This window comes from Triticum urartu, chromosome 2A, assembly GCF_056163025.1.
Source record: "Triticum urartu cultivar PI428250 chromosome 2A, HENAU_Tu73, whole genome shotgun sequence".
NCBI classification, from domain to species: domain Eukaryota; kingdom Viridiplantae; phylum Streptophyta; class Magnoliopsida; order Poales; family Poaceae; genus Triticum; species Triticum urartu.
Genome location: NC_141874.1, coordinates 752387861 through 752413168, shown reverse-complemented (window position 1 = coordinate 752413168; position 25308 = coordinate 752387861). Strand labels below are relative to the sequence as shown.

Here is a 25308-nt window from a genome sequence, read left to right as displayed (position 1 = left end):
ACTATCGATATCGAAGCTTCAACCTTTTGTTTTCATTCATTTCTTTAACCAATCGATCAACAAGTCAAAAAGAGACTAAAAAGAAGCAAGAAAGAAACTAGAGAGAGAAAAGCAATCAATCGATTCCCCTGAATTTGAATTTGTGGAGGTCGAACCGATGATGCATGATCAGACGTCGACGGCGCAGGCGGCGGCCTGCTGGAAGCGGAAGTAGTCGGGGCCGCCGCCGGTGGTGGCGCCGTAGCTGCCCTTGCCCTCGTTCACCCTGATGAGGGCCGGGCAGTTGACCCGGAGGTGGTAGTGGCCGGAGATCCACGTGCCCACCTTCCAGCGCACCTGACCGTCCACCTTGACGTCCACCAGCACGTACCCGGCCGTCTCGTCCTGCGCCAGCGCGATGGCGAGCTGCGGCGGGAGCACGACGCTGTCCATGGACCGGAGGTAGGGCGACCAGACGGACTGGTCCCGGTGGCCCTGGTAGGCGACGGGGAGGCGGGTGGGGACGGTGATGGGCACGCCCTTGTACTCCGCGTACATGTCCGCCTCGTCGTAGTAGACGCCGACGCGGTCGTTGGGGTTGCGCGCCGCGACCGTGGCCTGCATGGTGGTGAAGAGGTAGGCGGAGGTGGGCGGCGTGACGTTGAGGCAGAGCACCGCCAGGTCCTGCAGGTAGAAGCGGGGCTTGTGGGGGCGGAGCACCAGGTAGACGATGAGGATGATGAAGAGGGCGAGGATGACGAGGGCCAGCAGCGCGCCGCAGCACTTGCGGTAGAGCCGGCGGCGGTGGCACTCGCAGCCCCCGCCCTTGTGCCCGCCGCAGTCCTTCACCGCCATGGATAGCCGGTCGGTCGCCTCAGCAGCAGCAGCTAGCGTGCGATCGGTCGGTGCTGGCTGCGCGAAGCTAGCTGCGGGGTGGTCGGTCAGGGGAGGAGGTGTGAGGTTGTGATTCGAGGATGTGTGGGAGGTAGGAGAAGGGAGAAGAAATGGCACTTGGGGAGGAGGTGGGTTATATATCGGGGCGGGGGAGGCAGCGGCAGGAGGGAGGTTGGTGATTGATTGGGGGGTCAGGAGGAGGAGGAGCAGAGGATCAGCATTGGTCAGTGTGCGAAACTACTGTCGCAGCTGCTTGTGCACACTGCAGAGCGTGTGTATGGTGGGTCAGAGTACTTGGTCTTTTTTTTCAGCCATGTTAGTTGATACGCCACTGTCAGAGAGTAATTAGCAGTGGTGGAACCGTAAGCTAGGCTGACGGGCAGATGAGAGGTGGTTAATGGTGATGGTGGTGGGGGGTGAGTGCTCAGTTCCAAGCTAGGTAGAGCAGCAATGATTCGTGGCGAAAAGGGGCGCCTTTAGTTCCTCCGTTACGATACAAAAAAAAAAGAAAAAAAGGAAGCAACCACAGCGAAATTTCGCACACGTTGCGCAAGTGTGCGCGGCCGCCCGCGCATTCGCCCTAAACGTGCCGAGCAAGAAGAACACTCCGTTTCTTTTAGCCATGCCATGCCATGATTGATCGATACTATTCTTCTTCTTCTTCTTGCCCGTCTCAATTCTCCACACAAAACAAGTTGTGAGGCTGAGAGCATCTCCAACAAAAGCCCAAAAACGGCACGCTAAAATAATTTTACAGCGCCATTTTAGTAATTTTAGCACGCCGTGGCCGATTCAGTCCAGCAGAGGCACAAAAATATAGCGCGCAGAGGACAGCGCGCAGCAGTCCAGCAGACGCACTAAAAATAAAGCGCCATAAATATATCTACAGCAAACAGGTCCCTAAACATTTACAAATAAGTCCATCTGATCAAAATAAAAACGCAATTGGGTCCCCAATGGTTGGAGCAAGCTAGCTTGCTGACCTTGCAAATCATCTTCCGCCGGCCACCACACGCGAGCTAAGCTTGCTGTGAATCGCAAACGCGAGCTAGCTAGCTTTAGCTTTCCTTCTAAATCGTTGGAGCAAGCTAGAGAAGGGCAACGGCGGCTCCCGGCCGGCACGCGCTCCCGGCCAGCGAACTCGAGGAGGCGAGCTGCAGCCGGCGAGCAGAAGGGCAGCGTTGGCTCCGTCCCGTGCTAGGACGAGCAGAGACGAGCACGCAGAGGAGTGGCGGCGGCCGGCGGCGGCGCATTGCAGGGAAGGGCTGTAGCGGCGAGCTCGAGGCGGGACGAGCAAAGAAAGCGGAGCAGCTGGTCTTCGCGCTTCAAATTGTCCAGCGCGCTGTACGCCGCGCACGAAATATCCCGCGTGCGATGCAGAAATTCCCAGCGCGCTGGATGGATTTTACAGCGTCTGTTGGAGATGCTCCGCGCGCTAAATTGACGTTTTTTTCAGCGCGGGCTATTTTTAGCGCCTCTGTTGGAGATGCTCTGAGAGTCAATAATATTAGAGCCAATAAGGAAGAAGCAAGCGTGAGCTAGATGTAATTTGGCGGTGACGGTAACGTTGGACCTTCCCGTGCAAAGAAAAAGTTCAAAGGAATAAACCAGTGCAAAGGTGAACGGGAGAAAAGGGTGGGGCCGGCTGTACCTGGGCCTTGAGAAGTTACACTGTCACTTTGCAGAGATCAGATGCTATACTCCCGCTGAGCCTGAAGATACACTCTGTAGAGTATGTTAACTTTTTCGATGAAGACGCTGCGTGTTAGTGGGGTCGTAACGTAAGCCGGGTAAATAAGAGGCGGCCAATTAACCAATGGCGTTGGAGAGATGGTGTGGGTGAGTGCTGTTAGCTATATGTACGACAATGATTGTGCAAAGGCTTAGAGGATTCAGATTAATAAGGAGAAGAAAAGGAGCACCTTTAATTCCAAGATATGTTTGTTACAAACCCAACAAAAAAGTGGGGGTGATGAAGTCAGGAAATTAACGTTGGCCTTCCTTGGCAACATGCATGTGCGCGTGTGTGGGAGGGAGCGGATGAGTTTGGGAAGCAAGTGGGTGGCGAAGGGAGGGTGAGGCGTCCACATCAGAGAGCCAACATACATAATCCCAACGGAAAGCACGCTTAAAGCAGAGGAATAACAAGTACGTACGTACAAGAGGAATCGTACGTAGACACTACTGTATATAGATCCCCGTCAGCGTCATCTTCATTCCGTGTGGGCAGGACAGGCAGCTACCCTGATTGATTATATTACTGGCCGGCGATCGAGCTCCCACAGTCTTCCATCATCTTCCAAAACGACCGCGCAAGGGCCGACCGCATCGCTGCACAGCGCATGCATAGGATACACATATGCACATACGTACGTACCGAGAGAGATCATCGGCGAACAAGAGATCGATCGATCGTCAGTACCAGGTACCACGTCGTGGGATCTCATAGGTGAGAAAAGAGGGCAATTCAAAGCCACGTCTTCTACTTATCCACTCCTCCGTATGCATGCATGCATGTGCCAACTGCCAACAGGAAGGGTCGAGTCGATCATTGTTATCAAAACTATCAATCATAGGAGGACGAGACGCCGATGATGATATGTACGCTACGTCCGTCCGCCGGATTCAAGGCCCTGATGGACGGACGCGGACGCACGGAATCGGAAGCTTCTCCTCCTCCTCCACCACCAACACGTTTGTGCATGTGAATCATCCCGGCAATGGTGCCAAAAATGAGATAGGGGGCAATTGGTGCCAGCTACTTGCTCCGTTTAATTGGGTTGGGTCGTGGTTGTTGGCACATGGACTACTAGCTAGTCCAAGTTTAAGGACGATACGGAGAGAGACCAGACACTGACAGAGAAGGGATCAGCTGGCTAGCATGTTAATCAGGGACGGATGTCTCCTAACGCTATATTACGGGTGGGCTCCATGCGGAATCACATGCCACGATGCATGTAATTTGATCAGCAAACGATGTGCATGTATACCGAACGCAGAAGCAAACATGCAATGCAAGCCACACGTTTCACAACCATATCAAATGATCTGATGAAATTGTGTGCCTCGGAGGGGAGAAGAAAAAGAACGGGAGAGTGGTTCGCAGTGGACTGGAGAATCACACCCACACGCACACAAATTCACACGGACAATGGATAGAGAAAAGAAAAATATCTATGTGTTATGGTCATTTTTAATGGCCTTTAGCAGCTGTCGAAGACATGAATAACCAATCTCTTGACATATGAGGTTCATGGGTGGAATGCAGGCGAAGAGGTAATCATACTTATATAGATAGATAGGGATGGTAAAGCAGAGAAGATGAATTCAGTAAGGAAATCTCAAGGATGTCTAGGAGGAAGTGATCATAGAGGCCAAGGATGACAAAGTAAAAAACAGGCAGTGAGAGCATCTCCAGCCGTTGACCCCCCAGGGGGCGCCTAAAATCGCCGCCTGGGGGTGAGCCGGCGCAAAAAATTGGCCTGGAGACGAGTTGGTCCCCAGCCGCCGGCTCCAGGGCCGCCCCCAGGCGCGTTCAAAAAATAAAAAAAATATAGCAAAGTTCGGCATATATTACATAAATAGTCATGAATTTTTATTACATAATATATCTAATTCAAAAAAAACTGACTGAACGCGGAGTAGTCGCCGTCGTCGGGCTTCTCCTCCTTAACGCGTTCGTCCCTGGTGGACCCCTAACCGGCGTCGCCTACGCGGACTGGTGGCGGCGGCGCGTCGTCGTCATCGCTGTCCTCGATGACGACGACTCCTCTTTCCTCACGGCCTCGACGGCGCTGCGCGAATCGCCGCAGGGCGGCGCACTGGCGCTCCCTCGCCACCTTCATGGAGTCTGCGCGCGCCATCCCACGGCCGCGTCATCGTCGAGCTCGACGTCGCCGCCATGCTCCGTCTTCACCGCGGGGAGGCCTGGCTCCATCTTCACCGGCGCGAACCCCGGCTTCGTCTTGGGCTTGACGAAGCGCGGAGGAGCCGACGAGGGGGTGCGCCGTCCGTCCTCGTTGATGATGATGCCGGCGCTGCGAGTGCGCCGGCCGAGCGGCGTCTCCGCCGCGGGCTCGGCCTTGACGCCGAGCAGCGCCGGAGAGCCGGAGGAGTGCGAAGAAGAGCGTGATGAGGAGGAAGAAGAGAAGGCGCCGAACCTCCAGGGCAACCATTGCCCGTCGCGTCGGCGGTGAGCCGTGGCCGTGGCGGCCGCCCTCGCCGGGGGGTATGCCAACGGCGGATTGTTGCCGCCCTCGAGGTACATCAGAATGCCCTCGAGGGTGCGGCCGGGGACACCCCACCACAGGTGGCGTCCCTCGCTGTTCTTCAGGCCGACCACCACCGGCGCGCCGTTGGTGGACGCCATCCTCTGCTGCTACCGACGCTAGAAGTATGCCGTCCACGCCGCTTGATTGTCGGCGGCGTACTCGGGAAGGGCGAGTTGGTCGTCGGTGAGGGAGGCGCGCACGACCTCGACCTCGTTGGCGAAGTACAAGGGTTTCGCCACGGCGTCGGGCAACGGGGGAATGGGCACTCCCCCGTTGCTGAGTCTCCACCCCGTCAGCCTGGTACGCATGTCCGGCGGCGCCGGAATGTTCGCCTGGAACAGGAGTCAAGACTCCTGTTCGCGGAGCGAGCGGCGACCGAAGCCGTTGGCCGCCGCCTCATCTCCGGGGAAATGCTCGGCCATCGGGAGAGGGAGGGAGGGCTCGACGGCGGCGCTCGGGAGAGGAAGGGCTCGACGGCGGCTCTCGGGAGAAGTAGAGCGTGGCGGCTAGGGCTAGGGCTGGTGTGGCCAGAGGCGAGGGAGGCCACCGGCTTATATAGCGGCGCCGCGCCCGTGTGTACACGTTCGAGGGAGGGGAGGCGTCGGCACGCCGCCGCGTGACGCGTCGCCCGTGAGGAATCAACGGTAAGGCTGACCGGCGGCAGCCTTGCCATTGATTTCCCGCGGGAAACCGAGACGTTGGGGGAAGACGACACGCGGTGTCGCTGACGCAGTGGTCCCGCGGCTCTTTCGCGCCAAAACCGCTCGCCCCAGCGCCCCCGAGCGCCCCCAGCGCACCGGGTTCGGCCTTGGTCCGTCGGCGCTAATTTCAGCTCAGACCGGCGAAAATCGGGTTCCTGGGACGCGACTGGGCCGATTTTTTAGCGCTGGCGCAAAAAGATCGTCTGAAGAGGCCTTTCCAGGATCGCGGCTGGAGATGCTCTTAAATAGCTAGTCTGCTGGGGAGGAGCCAGACAAATATGCCGTCCATGTCATGCCCACACTAGGCCAGCCCTGGGGAACTCGGCAAACAAACGGTCGTTTACAGGGTTAATTAGTAGACGAGAAGAAATGGACAGACGCACAACCTATTTTGTACTTCCTCAAAAGTGAAAAAGTAGTAGTAGTATGATCTTCCAATCACAGGCCGTGCGGCAAAAAGTATGCAGAAGCTTTCATGGACCAACGAATCCTATCGGCAGAAAAATGACAGCCAAAGCCAAAGTAGTACTCCCTCCGTTTTTATTTAGTGCACGTATTAGCTTTGATCAAAGTCAAGCTTTGTGAACTTTGACCAATTTTATAAACAAAAATATTAACATATACGATAACAAATCAACATCATTATATTTATTATTGAATGTGCTTTCACATCGTATAAATTTGTTATGGTAAATGTTTATATTATTTTCTATGAACTTGATCAAACTTTACGAAGTTTGACTTCAGTCAACTCTAATATACGGAGTAAATAAAAACAGAAGGAGTACTAGCAACAGTCAATAACATTAGAGCTAAGGATGACGGGTGAACTAGATACTTGGCGGCGACGGTAACGTTGGAGCTTCCCGTGTCAAAGGAATAAATGCAAATGCTTCTAGTGCAAAGTTGAACGGGAGAAAAAGAATTAATGGTGTCGGCTGTACGTGGGCCTTGACAAGTTACACTGTCACTTTGTACTTTGTAAAGATGCTACTGCCCCAAGATACACTGTACTTCACTGTAAAGACACTGTTAGTGGAGTCGTAAGCCTGTTAAATATTATCGGCGATGGAGCTGTTTGGGGGGGGGGGGGGGGGTGCTAGATAGATATTCCATTCGTTCACAATTATAAGATGTTTAGATATTCCATTCGTTCACAATTATAAGATGTTTTAAATAGTTCAATATGATCTACATATACAGACTAAAATGAATGAACAAACACAGTAAAACGTATTTATATATATCCAATCCAAAAAAAGTTAGAACAAGTTTTATATTTTTGAATAGAGGGAGTAGGCTCCATAACTGGCAATGATTGGGGCAGAGGTCGAGAGGATCAGATTAGGGAGAGAAAAAGAACAACTTTAAGTTCCCTAGATATGTTTGTTGCAAACAAAATATGGGGATAAAACGATGATCCATGGAGAGGAGGAAGGAAGTTAATGTCAGCCTTCCTTCGCACCATGTGCATGTGGGTGGCAATAGGAGGGTGGGGCGTCTATGTCAAATCACATGGGATGAAGCCAACATGATCACAACGGGGAGCTCAAGAGGAGGGATACAAGGAGCAAAATCGTACGTACGTACTTCATAGATCACCGCCACCGGGTCGCTTTCGCAACACAGGCTCTGATGCCACAGGTTAGAGCAAGCTTTCAATCGTTCGCACTCATCAGAGGAGGAAGATAACATCATGGGGAAGGACAACACACACGAGCACATAGTGGACAAAATATTTTTTTTGCGAAACGGTTCAACTTGCATCGAACAACCTAGGGACTGATTGTGGCCAACAACTAACGAACACAGAAAGGTAAACACTAGACCTATTCTACTGTAGCATGGACGCATCATGCTTCAAGTTGTTATTTAGAAACTGTAAAACTGAAAAACCACATGGCAAGTTCAGCTGCTTTAGGGTTTACCGATAACAATAAGCTCGATCTCACTCCTTTCAGGGTAAGGTGGTCGGCGAGTGAGTTTTTGGAATGTGTCCGTGAAAGGACATGCGGTGCCCCCATGTGTGGTTTTGGTAATTGATGACATTCTCTATGGACTAATGGTTGCATTGAGTTATATTTGAAGGATTTGTCCATAGGCATTTCTTGAAGTACATGTGTTGGTTTCAAGGAGTTTATGAGTTGACCAAGGTGGTATTAAGGAATTATCCAAAGATTGGTCATAGAGTTGGAAAGAGTCAAGGTTGATCAAGACTAAGTACAGAGAGTGATTCAAGTTGATCATCACACAAAGCGTTGATGACATTCTCTATGGACAAATGGTTGCATTGAATTATATTTGAAGGATTTATCCATAGGCATTTCTTGAAGTACATGTGTTGGTTTCAAGGAGTTTATGAGTTGACCAAGGTGGTATTAAGGAATTATCCAAAGATTGGTCATAGAGTTGGAAAGAGTCAAGGTTGATCAAGACTAAGTACAGAGAGTGATTCAAGTTGATCATCACACAAAGCGTAGAAGATACACCGAGTGGGATCAAGTGATCTCATGGTATGGTAAGCATTGTCCATTGTGCTTTGTGTACTAACCCATGGTCTATGTGAGAGTTCTATGTGGGGTTAGGTATATGTTCATGGGCTTGCGTCAAGAGGAAGATATCACTCAACCAATGGAGAGGATGACATCAAGTGGCGATCGTCATCAAGAATTCCGTGCGCAAGTTCAAGTGGAGCATCATGAAGAGATCAAGTGCTTGATTCTTGCCGTCCATTGTGGTGTCAATGGACTTGTGAAGATGTGCCGAAGAGTGGCTCGCCCATAGTGGAGTATGGGGGAGCAATCATCTAGTCTTTTTCGACCCAACGCAATCAAGAAAGGTGGTCCAACTTGAGGGAGTCAAGATCGTCATCATATAGCTCAAGTGGACTTCATGCAAGGCAAAGGTTTGCCCTTGATAGGTTTTATATTTTACTGGTCTCATGGTGATAGTTTGGAGACCGGGTTATAGGATCAATAGACATACTATCAAGGGGGGCTCTCAAGTGAGTAGCGTGATCGTACCGTTTGTCGGGAGCTCAAACCATTTCATCCTTGCATCATATTTCTTGATTCTTATTTGTATTTTATTTTGAGTTTTATAGCTTGTGGTTATCTTCGTGACAAGCACTAGTACATCGAAAATGGATTTCATATGCTTCTTCTATCGCGTTTTGGGTGTTGGAGGTTTCACCGGTCTTTTTCGAGTAAGGGTTCTCACCATTTTCTCTTGGGCCTTTTCTAATTTCCTTCTTATTGTTAGTTCTATCAAGATTGTGTTAGCCCTTGTCGCTAGCTTTCCAACAAACTTGGTTTCGTTGAATTCGAAGTCCGTTTGCAGAAGTTGTGGTAGTTTTCGTGTTCTGAAAAGGCTGCAGCGATACTACCGCGGACATGAGCGGATGTAATTTTTTACTATCGCTCTGGACCAAAAACTCGTCACAAGTCCAGCGGTGGTAGGCTCGGATGTATTTTTTTAGTACCGCTCGCAAGTAGTAGTACCGCTACCCTTTGAGGTAGTACTGATGTCTACTACACAACCTTCTTCTTGTAGACGTTGTTGGGCCTCCAAGTGCAGAGGTTAGTAGGACAGTAGCAAATTTCCCTCAAGTGGATGACCTAAGGTTTATCAATCCGTGGGAGGCGTAGGATGAAGATGGTCTCTCTCAAGCAACCCTGCAACCAAATAACAAAGAGTCTCTTGTGTCCCCAACACACCCAATACAATGATAAATTGCATAGGTGCACTAGTTCGGCGAAGAGATGGTGATACAAGTGCAATATGGATAGTAGATAATGGTTTTTGTAAGATGGAAATATAAAAACAGCAAGGTAACTAATGATAAAAGTGAGCACAAACGGTATTGCAATGTGTTGAAACAAGGCCTAGGGTTCATACTTTCACTAGTGCAAGTCCTCTCAACAATAATAACATAATTGGATCATATAACTATCCCTCAACATGCAACAAAGAGTCACTCCAAAGTCACTAATAGCGGAGAACAAACGAAGAGATTATGGTAGGGTACGAAACTACCTCAAAGTTATCCTTTCTGATCGATCTATTCAAGAGTCCCTAGTAAAATAACACGAAGCTATTCTTTCCGTTCAATCTATCATAGAGTTCGTACTAGAATAACACCTTAATACACAAATCAACCAAAACCCTAATGTCACCCAGATACTCCAATGTCACCTCAAGTATCCGTGGGTATGATTATACGTTATGCATCACACAATCTCAGATTCATCTATTCAACCAACACAAAGAACTTCAAAGAGTGCCCCAAAGTTTCTACCGGAGAGTCAAGATGAAAACGTGTGCCAACCCCTATGCATAAGTTCATGAGGTCACGTAACTCGCAAGTTGATCACCAAAACATACATCAAGTGGAGCACGTGATATCCCATTGTCAGCACAGATAAGCACATACAAGACATACATCAAGTGTTCTCAATTCCTTAAGGACTCAATCCGATAAGATAACTTCAAAGAGAAAACTCAATTCATCACAAGAGAGTAGAGGGGGAGAAACATCATAAGATCCAAATATAATAGCAAAGCTCGCGATACATCAAGATCATGCTGACTCAAGAACACGAGAGAGAGAGAGAGAGGGAGAGATCAAACACATAGCTATTGGTACATATCCTCAGCCCCGAGGGAGAACTACTCCCTCCTCGTCATGGAGAGCGTCGGGATGATGAAGATGGCCACCGAAGAGGGATTCCCCCCTCCGGCAGGGTGCCGGAACGGGTTTAGATTGGTTTTCGGTGGCTACGGAGGCTTCTGGCGGGGGAACTCCCGATCTCGGTTTCTTTCTGGAAGTTTTGGGTTATATAAGAGGTGTTGGAGTCGGGAACAAGGCAGGGGGGCTGTCCACAAGGCAGGGGACGCGCCCCCACCCTCGTGGGCAGTCCGAGACTCTTCTGGCCCAATTCTTTTACTTCATGGCCTTCTTTTGGTCCAAAAATGAGTTCCATGAAGTTTCAGGTCAATTGGACTCCGTTTGGTTTTCCTTTTCCGCGATACTCAAAAACAACGAAAAAACAGAAACTGGCACTGGGCTCTAGATTAATAGGTTAGTCCCAAAAATCATATAAAATAGCATATAAATGCATATAAAACATCCAAGGTTGATAATATAATAGCATGGAACAATCAAAAATTATAGATACGTTGGAGACGTATCAAGCATCCCCAAGCTTAATTCATGCTCGTCCTCGAGTAGGTAAATGATAAAAATAGAATTTTCGATGTGGAATGCTTTCTAGCATGTTCTTCAATGTAGTTTTCTCTATTGTGGCATGAATGTTCAAATCCGAAAGATTCAAGATAAAAGTTTATTGTTGACATAAAAATAGTAATACTCCAAGTATGTTAATCAAGCAATTATGTCTTATCAAAATAACATAGCCAAAGAAAACTTATCCCTACAAAATCATATAGTTTGGCCATGCTTCATTTTTGTCACACAAAATGCTGTCATCATGCACAACCCTGATGACAAGCCAAGAAATTGTTTCATACTTAGCCTTTTCAAACTCTTTCAACTTTTACGCAATATATGAGCGCGAGCCATGGACATAGCACTATGGGTGGAATAGAATATGATGATTGAGGTTGTGTGAGAAGACAAAAGGGAGAAAGTCTCACATTGACGCGGCTAATCAATGGGCTATTGAGATGCCCACCGATTGATGTCAATGCAAGGAGTAGGGATTGCCATGCAACAGATGCACTAGAGCTATAAATATATGAAAGCTCAACAAAGAAACTAAGTGGGTGTGCATCTAACTTGCTTGCTCACGAAGACCTAGGGCATTTGAGGAAACCCATCATTGGAATATACAAGCCAAGTTCTATAATGAAAAATTCCCACTAGTATATGAAAGTGAAAAAATAAGAGACTCTCTATCATGAAGATCATGGTGCTACTTTGAAGCACAAGTGTGGAAAAAGGATAGTAACATTGTCCCTTCTCTCTTTTTTTCTCTTCCTTTTTTTGTTTGGGCCTTCTTTTCTTTTTTTATGGCCCCTTTTTTATTTTATTTTTATTTTTCATCCGGAGTCTCATCCCGACTTGTGGGGGAATCATAGTCTCCATCATCCTTTCCTCACATGGGACAATGCTCTAATGATGATCATCACACTTTTATTTACTTACAACTCAAGAATTAAAACTCGATACCTAGAATAAAATATGACTATATGTGAATGCCTCCGGCGGTGTACCGGGATTGCGATGAATCAAGAGTGACATGTATGAAAAATTAAGCATGATGGCTTTGCCATAAATACGATGTCAACTACATGATCATGCAAAGAAATATGACAATGATGATGCGTGTCATAATAAATGGAACGGTGGAAAGTTGCATGACAATATATCTCGGAATGGCTATGGAAATGCCATAATAGGTAGGTATGGTGGTTGTTTTAAGGAACATATAAGGAGGCTTATGTGTGATAGAGCGTATCATATCACGGGGTTTGGATGCACCGGCGAAGTTTGCACGAACTCTCAAGATGAGAAAGGGCAATGCATGGTACCGAAGAGGCTAGCAATGATGGAAGTGTGAGAGTGCGTATAATCCATGGACTCAACATTAGTTATAAAGAACTCACATACTTATTGCAAAAATCTACAAGTCATCAAAACCAAGCACTACGCGCATGCTCCTAGGGGGATAGATTGGTAGAAAAGACCATCGCTCATCCCCGACCGCCACTCATAAAGAAAGCAATCAAAGAACACCCCATGCTTCAAATTTGTTAGACAATGTTTACCATACGTGCATGCTACGGGACTTGCCAACTTCAACACAAGTATTCATCAATTTCACAATTACACAACTAGCACACCTCTAATTACCACCTTTATATCTCAAAAAAACTATCAAGCATCCAACTTCTCTTAGCATTTAAAATTTATAACCAAACTAAATTACCATGCTGTTCTAAAGGACTCTCAAAATGATATAAGTGAAGCACTACAGCAAATGACAAACTACTCTGAAAGATATAAGTGAAGATCAATGAGTAGTCGAATAATTATGCAACTATGTGAAGACTCTCTAACATTTAAGAATTTAAGATCTTGGTATTTTATTCAAACATCAAGCAAAACAAAATAAAATAAAATGACGCTCCAAGCAAAACACATATCATGTGGTGAATAAAAATATAGCTCCAAGTAAAGTTACCGATGAACGAAGACGAAAGAGGGGATGCCATCCGGGGCATCCCCAAGCTTAGGCTCTTGGTTGTCCTTGAATATTACCTTGGGGTGCCTTGGGCACCCCCAATCTTAGGCTCTTGCCACTCCTTATCCATAGTCCATCGAATCTTTACCCAAAACTTGAAAACTTCACAACACAAAACTTAACAAAAAACTCGTAAGCTCCGTTAGTATAAGAAAATAAATCACCACTTAGGTACTGTTGTGATCTCATTCTAAATTCATATTGGTGTAATATCTATTGTATTCAAACTCATCTATGGTTCATACACTCCGATACTACTCATAGATTCATCAAAATAAGCAAACAACACATAGAAAACAGAATCTGTCAAAAACAGAACAGTCTGTAGTAATCTGGATCAAACGTATACTTCTGGAACCCCAAAAATTCTAAAATAAATTTCTTGACGTGAGGAATTTATTTATTAATCATCTTCAAAAAGAATCAACTAAGTAGCACTCTCCAGTAAAACATAGCAACAAATCTCATGAGCGCTAAAGTTTCTATTTTTTACAGCAAGATCGCAAAGACTTTCCCTAAGTCTTCCCAAAGGTTCTACTTGGCACAAACACTAAGCAAAACATAAAAACTCAATCATAACAGAGGCTAGATAAATTATTTATTATTAAACAGGAACAAAAAGCAAGGAACAAAAATAAAAATTGGGTTGCCTCCCAACAAGCGCTATCGTTTAACGCCCCTAGCTAGGCATGATGATTTCAATGATGCTCACATAAAAGATAAGAATTGTAACATAGAGAGAGCATCATGAAGAATATGACTAGCACATTTAAGTCTAAACTCCTATGCATAGGGATTTTGTGATCAAACAACTTGGGGGAACCATAATCAACTAGCATAGGAGGGCAAAACAAGCATAACTTCAAAACTTTAAGCACATAGAGAGGAAACTTGATATTATTGCAATTCCTACAAGCATATGTTCCTCCCTCATAGTAATTTTGAGTAGCATCATGAATGAATTAAACAATATAACCGGCATCTAAAGCATTCTTTTCATGATCTACAAGCATAGAAAATTTACTACTCTCCACATAAGCAAGATTCTTCTCATTCGGAATAGTGGGAGTATCATAAGAAACTCGAATACTATAAATTGTTTCCACATTAAGAGTAATGTTTAGAAAAGGGTAATCATAATCATGACAAGTTTTAATATAATCATCACTACTTTTTATAGCATACGTATCATCACTATAATTATCATAAGTAGCAACTTTGTTCTCATCATAATCGATTGAAACCTCTTACAAGATAGTGGAATCATTACTAAATAAAGTCATGACCTCTCCAAATCCACTTTCATAATTGTCAAAATAAGATTCAACATCCTCCAAAATAGTGGGACCATTACTTCCTAAAGTTGACACTCTTCCAAACCCACTTTCATCAATATAACCATCATACATAGGAGGCATGCTATCATCATAATAAATTTGCTCATCAAAACTTGGGAGACTAAAAATATCATCTTCATCAAACGTAGCATACCCAAGCTTGGGCCTTCTCATATCATAAGCATAATCACTCTAATCATTAATAGTATGGATAGCACCAATAGTATAATAATTATCATCATCACAATGAGAAATAGGAGCAACACCATTTGGGTGGGATACATTTTTACCTTTGCTTCTCCGTCTTTTCTTTTTCTTCTTCACATCATGTGTGGCTTTAATCCTATTTTTGGAGCTCCTTATTAATGAGATTGGTTGAATAGGAACCTCTCCCTCGTTACCTGATTCATCATAAGAAATAATAGGAGAATATTGGGAAGTCTCTTCCCTTTCATCAGTATTCTCTTCATCTTCTATTTGTTTTATTGTCTTTATGTAATTGGCAATATAAGGATTTTCAATGCAATTCACCGCACAATACATAAAAATTTCTTCTAGATCAAAATCAAGAAATCTATCGAGATTAAATTTTGGAATACCCTCAGTTATACGTTTCATTTCTTCATACCCCAAAAGAAGACTAAGCTCTTTATGATGCTCAAGGGTAATCAAGTTATCACAATTTTTGGACACGATTTGATCATGAAACAACTAGCATTGGAGCTTTGAATGACCATGTTCATTGAAAAGTTCACAAGGATGACGATAAATATTGAATCTTTCAGCACAATCATCTAGCCTTTCTTGCAACCGTTTAGTTTCCAAATACTTATGCCTCTTGCAAAATCTATCTTCCCTATTTGGTGTGTGCTTGCAAGCTCTATGTATTCCACAAAAGTTGACATGCTTATAAGAGACATTTTCATCATGACTAGTGTAATCATCATTACTACTATGGATATTCAAAGAGTTCATACTAATAACATTGCAATCATGCTCATCATTCAAAGATTTAGTGCCAAACATTCTAATGCATTCTTCTTCTAACACTTTGGCACAATTATCGGAATCCTTATTTTCATGAAAGATATTAAAAAGATGAAGCATATGAGGTACCCTCAATCCCATTTTTTGTAGTTTTCTTTTATAGACTAAACTAGTGATAAAACAAGAAACAAAAAGATTCGATTGCAAGATCTAAAGATATACCTTCAAGCGCTAACCTTCCCGGCAACGGCGCCAGAAAAGAGCTTGATGTCTACTACACAACCTTCTTATTGTAGACATTGTTGGGCCTCCAAGTGCAGAGGTTAGTAGGACAGTAGCAAATTTCCCTCAAGTGGATGACCTAAGGTTTATCAATCTGTGGGAGGCGTAGGATGAAGATGGTCTCTCTCAAGCAACCCTGCAACCAAATAACAAAGAGTCTCTTGTGTTCCCAACACACCCAATACAATGGTAAATTGTATAGGTGCACTAGTTTGGCGAAGAGATGGTGATACAAGTGCAATATGGATAGTAGATAATGGTTTTTGTAATCTGGAAATATAAAAACAGCAAGGTAACTAATGATAAAAGTGAGCACAAACGGTATTGCAATGTATTGAAACAAGGCCTAGGGTTCATACTTTCACTAGTGCAAGTCCTCTCAACAATAATAACATATTGGATCATATAACTATCCCTCAACATGCAACAAAGAGTCACTCCGAAGTCACTAATAGCGGAGAACAAACGAAGAGATTATGGTAGGGTACGAAACTACCTCAAAGTTATCCTTTCTGATCGATCTATTCAAGAGTCCCTAGTAAAATAACACGAAGATATTCTTTCCGTTCAATCTATCATAGAGTTCGTACTAGAATAACACCTTAATACACAAATCAACCAAAACCCTAATATCACCTAGATACTCCAATGTCACCTCAAGTATCCGTGGGTATGATTATACGTTATGCATCACACAATCTCAGATTCATCTATTCAACCAACACAAAGAACTTCAAAGAGTGCCCCAAAGTTTCTACCGGAGAGTCAAGACAAAAACGTGTGCCAACCCCTATGCATAAGTTCATGAGGTCACGTAACTCGCAAGTTGATCACCAAAACATACATCAAGTGGAGACAGATAAGCACATACAAGACATACATCAAGTGTTCTCAAATCCTTAAGGACTCAATCCGATAAGATAACTTCAAAGAGAAAACTCAATTCATCACAAGAGAGTAGAGGGGGAGAAACATCATAAGATCCAAATATAATAGCAATGCTCGCGATACATCAAGATTGTGCTGACTCAAGAACACGAGAGAGAGAGAGAGAGAGAGAGAGAGAGAGAGAGATCAAACACATAGCTACTTGTACATACCCTCAGCCCCGAGGGAGAACTACTCCCTCCTCGTCATGGAGAGCGCCGGGATGATGAAGATGGCCACCGGAGAGGGATTCCTGTTGGGGAACGTAGTAATTTCAAAAATTTCCTACGCACACGCAAGATCATGGTGATGCATAGCAACGAGAGGGAAGAGTGTTGTCTACATACCCTTTGTAGACCGACAACGGAAGCGTTTGGTTGATGTAGTCGTACGTCTTCACGGCCCGACCGATCAAGCACCGAAACTATGGCAACTCCGAGTTTTAGCACACGTTTAGCTCGATGACGATCCCCGGACTCCGATCCAGCAAAGTGTCGGGGAAGAGTTCCGTCAGCACGACGGCGTGGTGACGATCTTGATGTACTACTGCTGCAGGGCTTCGCCTAAGCACCGCTACAATATTATCGAGGACTATGGTGGCTGGGGCGCCGCACACGGCTAAGAATAAGATCACGTGGATCAACTTGTGTTCATGGGGTGCCCCTTGCCTCAGTATATAAAGGATGGAGGAGGAGGAGGCCGGCCAAGGCTAGGTGCGGCCAGGATGTGGAGTCCTACTAGGACTCCAAGTCCTAGTAGGAGTCCACCAAGAGGGGAGGAAGGGAGAAGGAAGTAGAGGAGAAGGAAAGGTGGTCGGCCCCCTTTTCCCTAGTACAATTCGGACTAGAGGGGAGGGGGGCGCAGAAGCCCCTTGGCCCTTTCTCCTCTTCCCACTAAAGCCCATCAAGGCCCATTGCTTCTCCCGTAACTACCCGGTACTCCGAAAAATACCCGAATCACTCGGAACCTTTCCGATGTCCGAATATAGTCGTCCAATATATTAATCTTTACGTCTCGACCATTTCGAGACTCCTCGTCATGTCCCCGATCTCATCTGGGACTCCGAACTCCTTTGGTACATCAAAACTCATAAACTCATAATATAACTGTCATCGAAACCTTAAGCGTGCGGACCCTACGGGTTCGAGAACAATGTAGACATGACCGAGACACGTCTCCGGTCAATAACCAATAGCGGGACCTGGATGCCCATATTGGCTCCTACATATTCTACGAAGATCTTTATCGGTCAGACCGCATAACAACATACGTTGTTCCCTTTGTCATCGGTATGTTACTTGCCCAAGATTCGATCGTCGGTATCTTAATACCTAGTTCAATCTCGTTACCGGCAAGTCTCTTTACTCGTTCCGTAATACATAATCTCACAACTAACTCATTAGTTGCAATGCTTGCAAGGCTTATGTGATGTGCATTACCGAGAGGGCCCAGAGATACCTCTCCGACAATCGAAGTGACAAATCCTAATCTCGAAATACGCCAACCCAACATGTACCTTTGGAGACACCTGTAGAGATCCTTTATAATCACCCAGTTACGTTGTGATGTTTGGTAGCACACAAAGTGTTCCTCCGGCAAACGGGAGTTGCATAATCTCATAGTCATAGGAACATGTATAAGTCATGAAGAAAGCAATAGCAACATACTAAACGATCGGGTGCTAAGCTAATGGAATGGGTCATGTCAATCACATCATTCTTCTAATGATGTGATCCCGTTAATCAAATAACAACTCTTTTGTTCATGGTTAGGAAACATAACCATCTTCGATTAACGAGCTAGTCAAGTAGAGGCATACTAGTGACACTCTATTTGTCTATGTATTCACACATGTATGATGTTTCCGGTTAATACAATTCTAGCATGAATAATAAACATTTATCATGATATAAGGAAATAAATAATAACTTTATTATTGCCTCTAGGGCATATTTCCTTCAGTCTCCCACTTGCACTAGAGTCAATAATCTAGTTCACATTGCCATGTGATTCAACACTAATAGTTCACATCACCATGTGATTAACACCCATAGTTCACATCGTCATGTGACCTACACCCAAAGGGTTTACTAGAGTCAGTAATCTAGTTCACATCGCTTATGTGATTAACACCCAATGAGTACTAAGGTGTGATCATGTTTTTCTTGTGAGATGTTCTTAGTCAACGGGTCTGTCACATACAGATCCGTAAGTATTTTGCGAATTTCTATGTCTACAATGCTCTGCACGGAGCTACTTTAGCTAATTGCTCCCACTTTCAATATGTATCCAGATGAAGACTTAGAGTCACCCGGATCAGTGCCAAAACTTGTATCGACGTAACCCTTTTACGACGAACCTTTTTGTCACCTCCATAATTGAGAAATATTTCCTTATTCCACTAAGGATAATTTTGACCGCTGTCTAGTGATCTACTCTTAGATCACTATTGTACTCCCTTGCTTAACACAGTGTAGGGTATACAATAGATCTGGTACACATCATGGCATACTTTATAGAACCTATGGCTGAGGCATAGGGAATGACTTTCAATCTATTTCTATCTTCTGCCGTGGTCGGGCTTTGAGTCTTACTCAATTTCACACCTTGCAACACAGGCAAGAACTCTTTCTTTGACTGTTCCATTTTGAACTACTTCAAAATCTTGTCAAGGTATGTACTTATTGAAAAAACTTATCAAGCGTCTTGATCTATCTCTATAGATCTTGATGCTCAATATGTAAGCAGCTTTACCGAGGTCTTTCTTTGAAAAACTCCTTTCAAATATTCCTTTATGCTTTCCAGAAAATTATACATTATTTCCGATCAACAATATGTTGTTCACATATACTTATCAGAAATGTTGTAGTGCTCCCACTCACTTTCTTGTAAATACAGGCTTCACCGCAAGTCTGTATAAAACTATATGCTTTGATCAACTTATCAAAGCGTATATTCCAACTCCGAGATGCTTACACCAGTCCATAGATGGATCGCTGGAGTTTGCAATTTTTTGTTAACACCTTTAGGATTGACAAAAACTTCTGGTTGCATCATATACAACTCTTCTTTAAGAAATCCATTAAGGATTGCAGTTTTGTTATCCATTTGCCAGATTTCATAAAATGCGGCAATTGCTAACATGATTCGGACAGATTTAAGCATAGATACGAGTGAGAAACTCTCATCGTAGTCAACACCTTGAACTTGTCGAAAACCTTTTGCGACAATTCTAGCTTTGTAGATAGTAACACTACTATTAGTGTTCGTCTTCCTCTTGAAGATCCATTTATTCTCAATTGCTTGCCGATCATCGGGCAAGTCAACCAAAGTCCATACTTTGTTCTCATACATGGATCCCATCTCAGATTTCATGGCCTCAAGCCATTTTGCGGAATCTGGGCTCATCATCGCTTCCTCATAGTTTGCAAGTTCGTCATGGTCTAGTAACATGACTTCCAGAACAGGATTACAGTACCACTCTGGTGCGGATCTCACTCTGGTTTACCTGCGAGATTCGGTAATAACTTGATCTGAAGTTACATGATCATCATCACTAGCTTCCTCACTAATTGGTGTAGTAGTCACAGGAACAGATTTCTGTGATGAACTACTTTACAATAAGGGAGAAGGTACAATTACCTTATCAAGGTTTTTTTTACTTTCCTCCCACTCACTTCTTTTGAGAGAAACTCCTTCTCTAGTAAGTTTCCGAATTTAGCAACAAAAGTCTTGCCTTCGGATCTGTGATAGAAGGTGTATCCAATAGTTTCCTTTGGATATCCTATGAAGATTTACTTCTCCGATTTGGGTTCGAGCTTATAATGTTGAAACTTTTTCACATAAGCATCGCAGTCCCAAACTTTAAGAAACAACATCTTAGGTTTCTTGCCAAACCATAGTTCATATGGTGTCGTCTCAACGGATTTAGATGGTGCCCTATTTAACGTGAATGCAGCTGTCTCTAATGCATAACCCCAAAACGATAGTGGTAGATCGGTAAGAGACATCATAGATTGCACTATATCCAATAAAGTACGGTTATGACGTTCGGACAAACCATTATGCTGTGGTGTTCCATGTGGCATGAGTTTGTGAAACTATTCCACATTGTTTTAATTGAAGACCAAACTCGTAACTCAAATATTTGTCTCCGCGATCAGATCGTAGAAACTTTATTTTCTTGTCACGATGATTTTCCACTTCACTCTGAAATTCTTTGAACTTTTCAAATGTTTCAGACTTATGTTTCATCAAGTAGATATACCCATATCTGCTCAAATCATCTATGAAGTTCAGAAAATAACGATACTTGCAGTGAGCCTTAACACTCATCGGACCGCATATATCAGTATGTATTATTTCCAATAAGTCAGTTGCTCGCTCCGGAGAACGGAGTCTTAGTCATCTTGCCCATGAGGCATGGTTCGCAAGCATCAACTGATTCATAATCAAGTGATTCCAAAATCCCATCAGCATGGAGTTTCTTCATGCGCTTTACACCAATATGACCTAAACGGCAGTGCTACAAATAAGTTGCACTATCATTATTAACTTTGCATCTTTTGGTTTCAATATTATGATTATGTGTATCACTACGATCGAGATCCAACGAACTATTTTCATTGGGTGTGTAACCATATAAGGTTTTATTCATGTAAACAGAACAACAATTTATTCTCTTACTTAAATGAATAACTGTATTACAATAAACATGATCAAATCATATTCACGCTTAAAGCAAACACCAAATAACACTTACTCAGGTTCAACACTAATCCCGAAAGTATAGGGAGTGTGCGATGATGATCATATCAATCTTGGAACCACTTCCAACACACATCGTCACTTTACCCTTAACTAGTCTCTGTTTATTCTGCAACTCCCGTTTCGAGTTACTAATCTTTGCAACTGAACTAGTATCAAATACTGAGGGGTTGCTATAAACACTAGTAAAGTACACATCAATAACATGTATATCAAATATACTTATGTTCACTTTGCCATCCTTCTTATCTGCCAATCACTTGGGGTAGTTCCGCTTCCAGTGACCAGTCCCTTTGCAGTAGAAACACTTAGTCTCAGGCTTAGGACCAGACTTGGGCTTCTTCACTTGAGCAGCAACTTGCTTGCTGTTCTTCTTGAAGTTCCCCTTCTTCCCTCTGCCCTTTTCTTGAAACTAGTGGTCTTGTCTACCATCAACACTTGATGTTTTTCTCGATTTCTACCTTCATCAATTTCCGCATTACGAAGAGCTTGGGAATCGTTTCCATTATCCCCTGCATATCATAGTTCATCACAAAGTTCTACTAACTTGGTGATGGTGACTAGAGAATTCTGTCAATCACTATCTTATCTGGAAGATTAACTCCCACTTGATTCAAGCGATTGTTGTACTTAGACAATCTGGGCACATGCTCACTAGTTGAGCGATTCTCCTCAATCTTTTAGCTATAGAACTTGTTGGAGACTTTCATATCTCTCAACTCGGGTATTTGCTTGAAATATTAACTTCAACTCCTGGAACATCTCATATGCTCCATGACGTTCAAAACGTCTTTGAAGTCCCGATTCTAAGCCATTGAGCATGGTGCACTAAACTATCAAGTAGTCATCACATTGAGCTAGCCAAACGTTCATAACGTCTGCATCTGCTCCTGCAATAGGTCCGTCACCTAGCGGTGCATCAAGGACATAATTCTTCTGTGCAGCAATGAGGATAAACCTCAGATCACGGATCTAATCCGCATCATTGCTACTAAAATCTTTCAACACAATTTTCTCTAGGAACATATCAAAATAAACACAGGGAAGCAACAACGTGAGCTATTGATCTACAACATAATTTGCAAAATACTACCAGGACTAAGTTCATGATAAATTTAAATTCAATTAATCATATTACTTAAGAACTCCCACTTAGATAGACATCCCTCTAATCCTCTAAGTGATTACGTGATCCAAATCAACTAAACCATGTCCGATCATCACGTGAGATGGAGTAGTTTCATTGGTGAACATCACTATGTTGATCATATCTACTATATGATTCATGCTCGACCTTTCGGTCTCCGTGTTCCGAGGCCATATCTGTATATGCTTGGCTCGTCAAGTATAACCTGAGTATTCCGCGTGTGCAACTGTTTTGCACCCGTTGTATTTGAACGTAGAGCCTATCACACCCGATCATCACGTGCTGTCTCAGCACGAAGAACTTTCACAACGGTGCATACTCAGGGAGAACACTTCTTGATAATTTAGTGAGAGATCATCTTATAATGCTACCGTCAATCAAAGCAAGATAAGATGCATAAAAGATAAACATCACATGCAATCAATATAAGTGATATGATATGGCCATCATCATCTTGTGCTTGTGATCTCCATCTCCGAAGCACCGTCTGAAGGAAATATGCCCTAGAGGCAATAATAAAGTTATTATTTATTTCCTTATTTCATGATAAATGTTTATTATTCATGCTATAATTGTATTAACCGGAAACATAATACATGTGTGAATACATAGACAAACAGAGTGTCACTAGTATGCCTCTACTTGACTAGCTCGTTAATCAAAGATGGTTATGTTTCCTAACCATAGACAAAGAGTTGTTATTTGATTAACGAGGTCACATCATTAGTTGAATGATCTGATTGACATGACCCATTCCATTAGCTTAGCACCCGATCGTTTAGTATGTTGCTATTGCTTTCTTCATGACTTATACATGTTCCTATGACTATGAGATTATGCAACTCCCGTTTGCCGGAGGAACACTTTGGGTGCTACCAAACGACTGGGTGATTATAAAGGAGCACTATAGGTGTCTCCAAAGGTACATGTTGGGTTGGCGTATTTCGAGATTAGGATTTGTCACTCCGATTGTCGGAGAGGTATCTCTGGGCCCTCTCGGTAATGCACATCACATAAAGCCTTGCAAGCATTACAACTAATATGTTAGTTGTGAGATGATGTATTACGGAACGAGTAAAGAGACTTGCCGGTAACGAGATTGAACTAGGTATTGGATACCGACGATCGAATCTCGGGCAAGTAACATACCGATGACAAAGGGAACAACGTATGTTGTTATGCGGTCTGACCGATAAAGATCTTCGTAGAATATGTAGGAGCCAATATGGGCATCCAGGTCCCGCTATTGGTTATTGACCGGAGACGTGTCTCGGTCATGTCTACATTGTTCTCGAACCGTAGGGTCCGCACGCTTAAGGTTTCGATGACAGTTATATTATGAGTTTATGAGTTTTGATGTATCGAAGGAGTTCGGAGTCCCGGATGAGATCGGGGACATGACGAGGAGTCTCGAAATGGTCGAGACGTAAAGATCGATATATTGGACGACTATATTCGGACATCGGAAAGGTTCCGAGTGATTCGGGTATTTTTCGGAGTACCGGGTAGTTACGGGAGAAGTAATGGGCCTTGATGGGCTTTAGTGGGAAGAGGAAAAAGGCTGCTGCGCCCCCCTCCCCTCTAGTCCGAATTGGACTAGGGAAAAGGGGGCCGGCCACCTTTCCTACTCCTCCACTTCCTTCTCTCTTCCTCCCCTCTTGGTGGACTCCTACTAGGACTTGGAGTCCTAGTAGGACTCCACACCTGGCGCGCCTCTCCTAGGGCCGGCCTCCTCCTCCTCCATCCTTTATATACAGGGGCAGGGGGCACCCCATAGACACACAAGTTGATCTTCGTGATCGTTCCTTAGCCGTGTGCGGTGCCCCCCTCCACCATATTCCACCTCGGTCATATCGTAGTGGTGCTTAGGCGAAGCCCTGCGACGGTAGAACATCAAGATCGTCACCACGCCGTCATGCTGACGGAACTCCTCCCCGAAGCTTTGCTGGATCGGAGCCCGGGGATCGTCATCGAGCTGTACGTGTGCTAAGAACTCGGAGGTGCCGGAGTAACGGTGCTTGGATCGGTCGGATCGGGAAGAAGACGTACGACTACTTCCTCTACGTTGTGTCAACGCTTCCATTGCGATCTACAAGGGTACGTAGATCATACTCTCCCTTCGTTGCTATGCATCACCATGATCTTGCGTGTGCGTAGGAATTTTTTTTTTGAAATTACTACGTTCCCCAACAGTGGCATCCGAGCCTAGGTTATTTATGTTGATGTTATATGCACCAGTAGAACACAAGTGAGTTATGGACGATACAAGTCATACTGCCTACCAGCATGTCATACTTTGGTTCAGCGGTATTGTTGGACGAGACGACCCGGACCAACCTTACGCGTACGCTTACGCGAGACCGGTTCCCTCGACGTGCTTTGCACATAGATGGCTTGCGGGCGACTGTCAATCCTGCTTTAGTTGAACCAAGTATGGCTACGCCCGGTCCTTGCGAAGCTTAAAACGGAGTCTATTTGACAAACTATTGTTGTGGTTTTGATGCATAGGTAAGATTGGTTCTTGCTTAAGCCCGTAGCAGCCACGTAAAACTTGCAACAACAAAGTAGAGGACGTCTAACTTGTTTTTGCAGGGCATGTTGTGATGTGATATGGTCAAAACGTGATGAGATATAAGTTGTTGTATGAGATGATCATGTTTTGTTAAAGTTATCGGCAACTGGCAAAAGCCTTATGGTTGTCTCTTTATTGCATAAGATGCAAGTGCCAAATAATTGCTTTACTTTATCGCT

The 25308-nt window shown here is 44.4% G+C and overlaps 1 protein-coding gene and 1 pseudogene across 1 annotated transcript; both read right to left on the bottom strand.

The window, feature by feature from the left end:
- Positions 1 to 10: 10 nt before the first annotated feature.
- Positions 11 to 1000, bottom strand: LOC125540404 (NDR1/HIN1-like protein 12). The gene has a single exon (XM_048704016.2). The coding sequence runs from the start codon at positions 832 to 834 to the stop codon at positions 169 to 171; it is 666 nt and encodes a 221-aa protein (XP_048559973.1). The 5' UTR covers positions 835 to 1000; the 3' UTR covers positions 11 to 168.
- A 4155-nt stretch (positions 1001 to 5155) lies between these two features.
- LOC147987777 (uncharacterized) lies at positions 5156 to 7543 on the bottom strand (annotated as a pseudogene).
- Positions 7544 to 25308: the final 17765 nt, after the last annotated feature.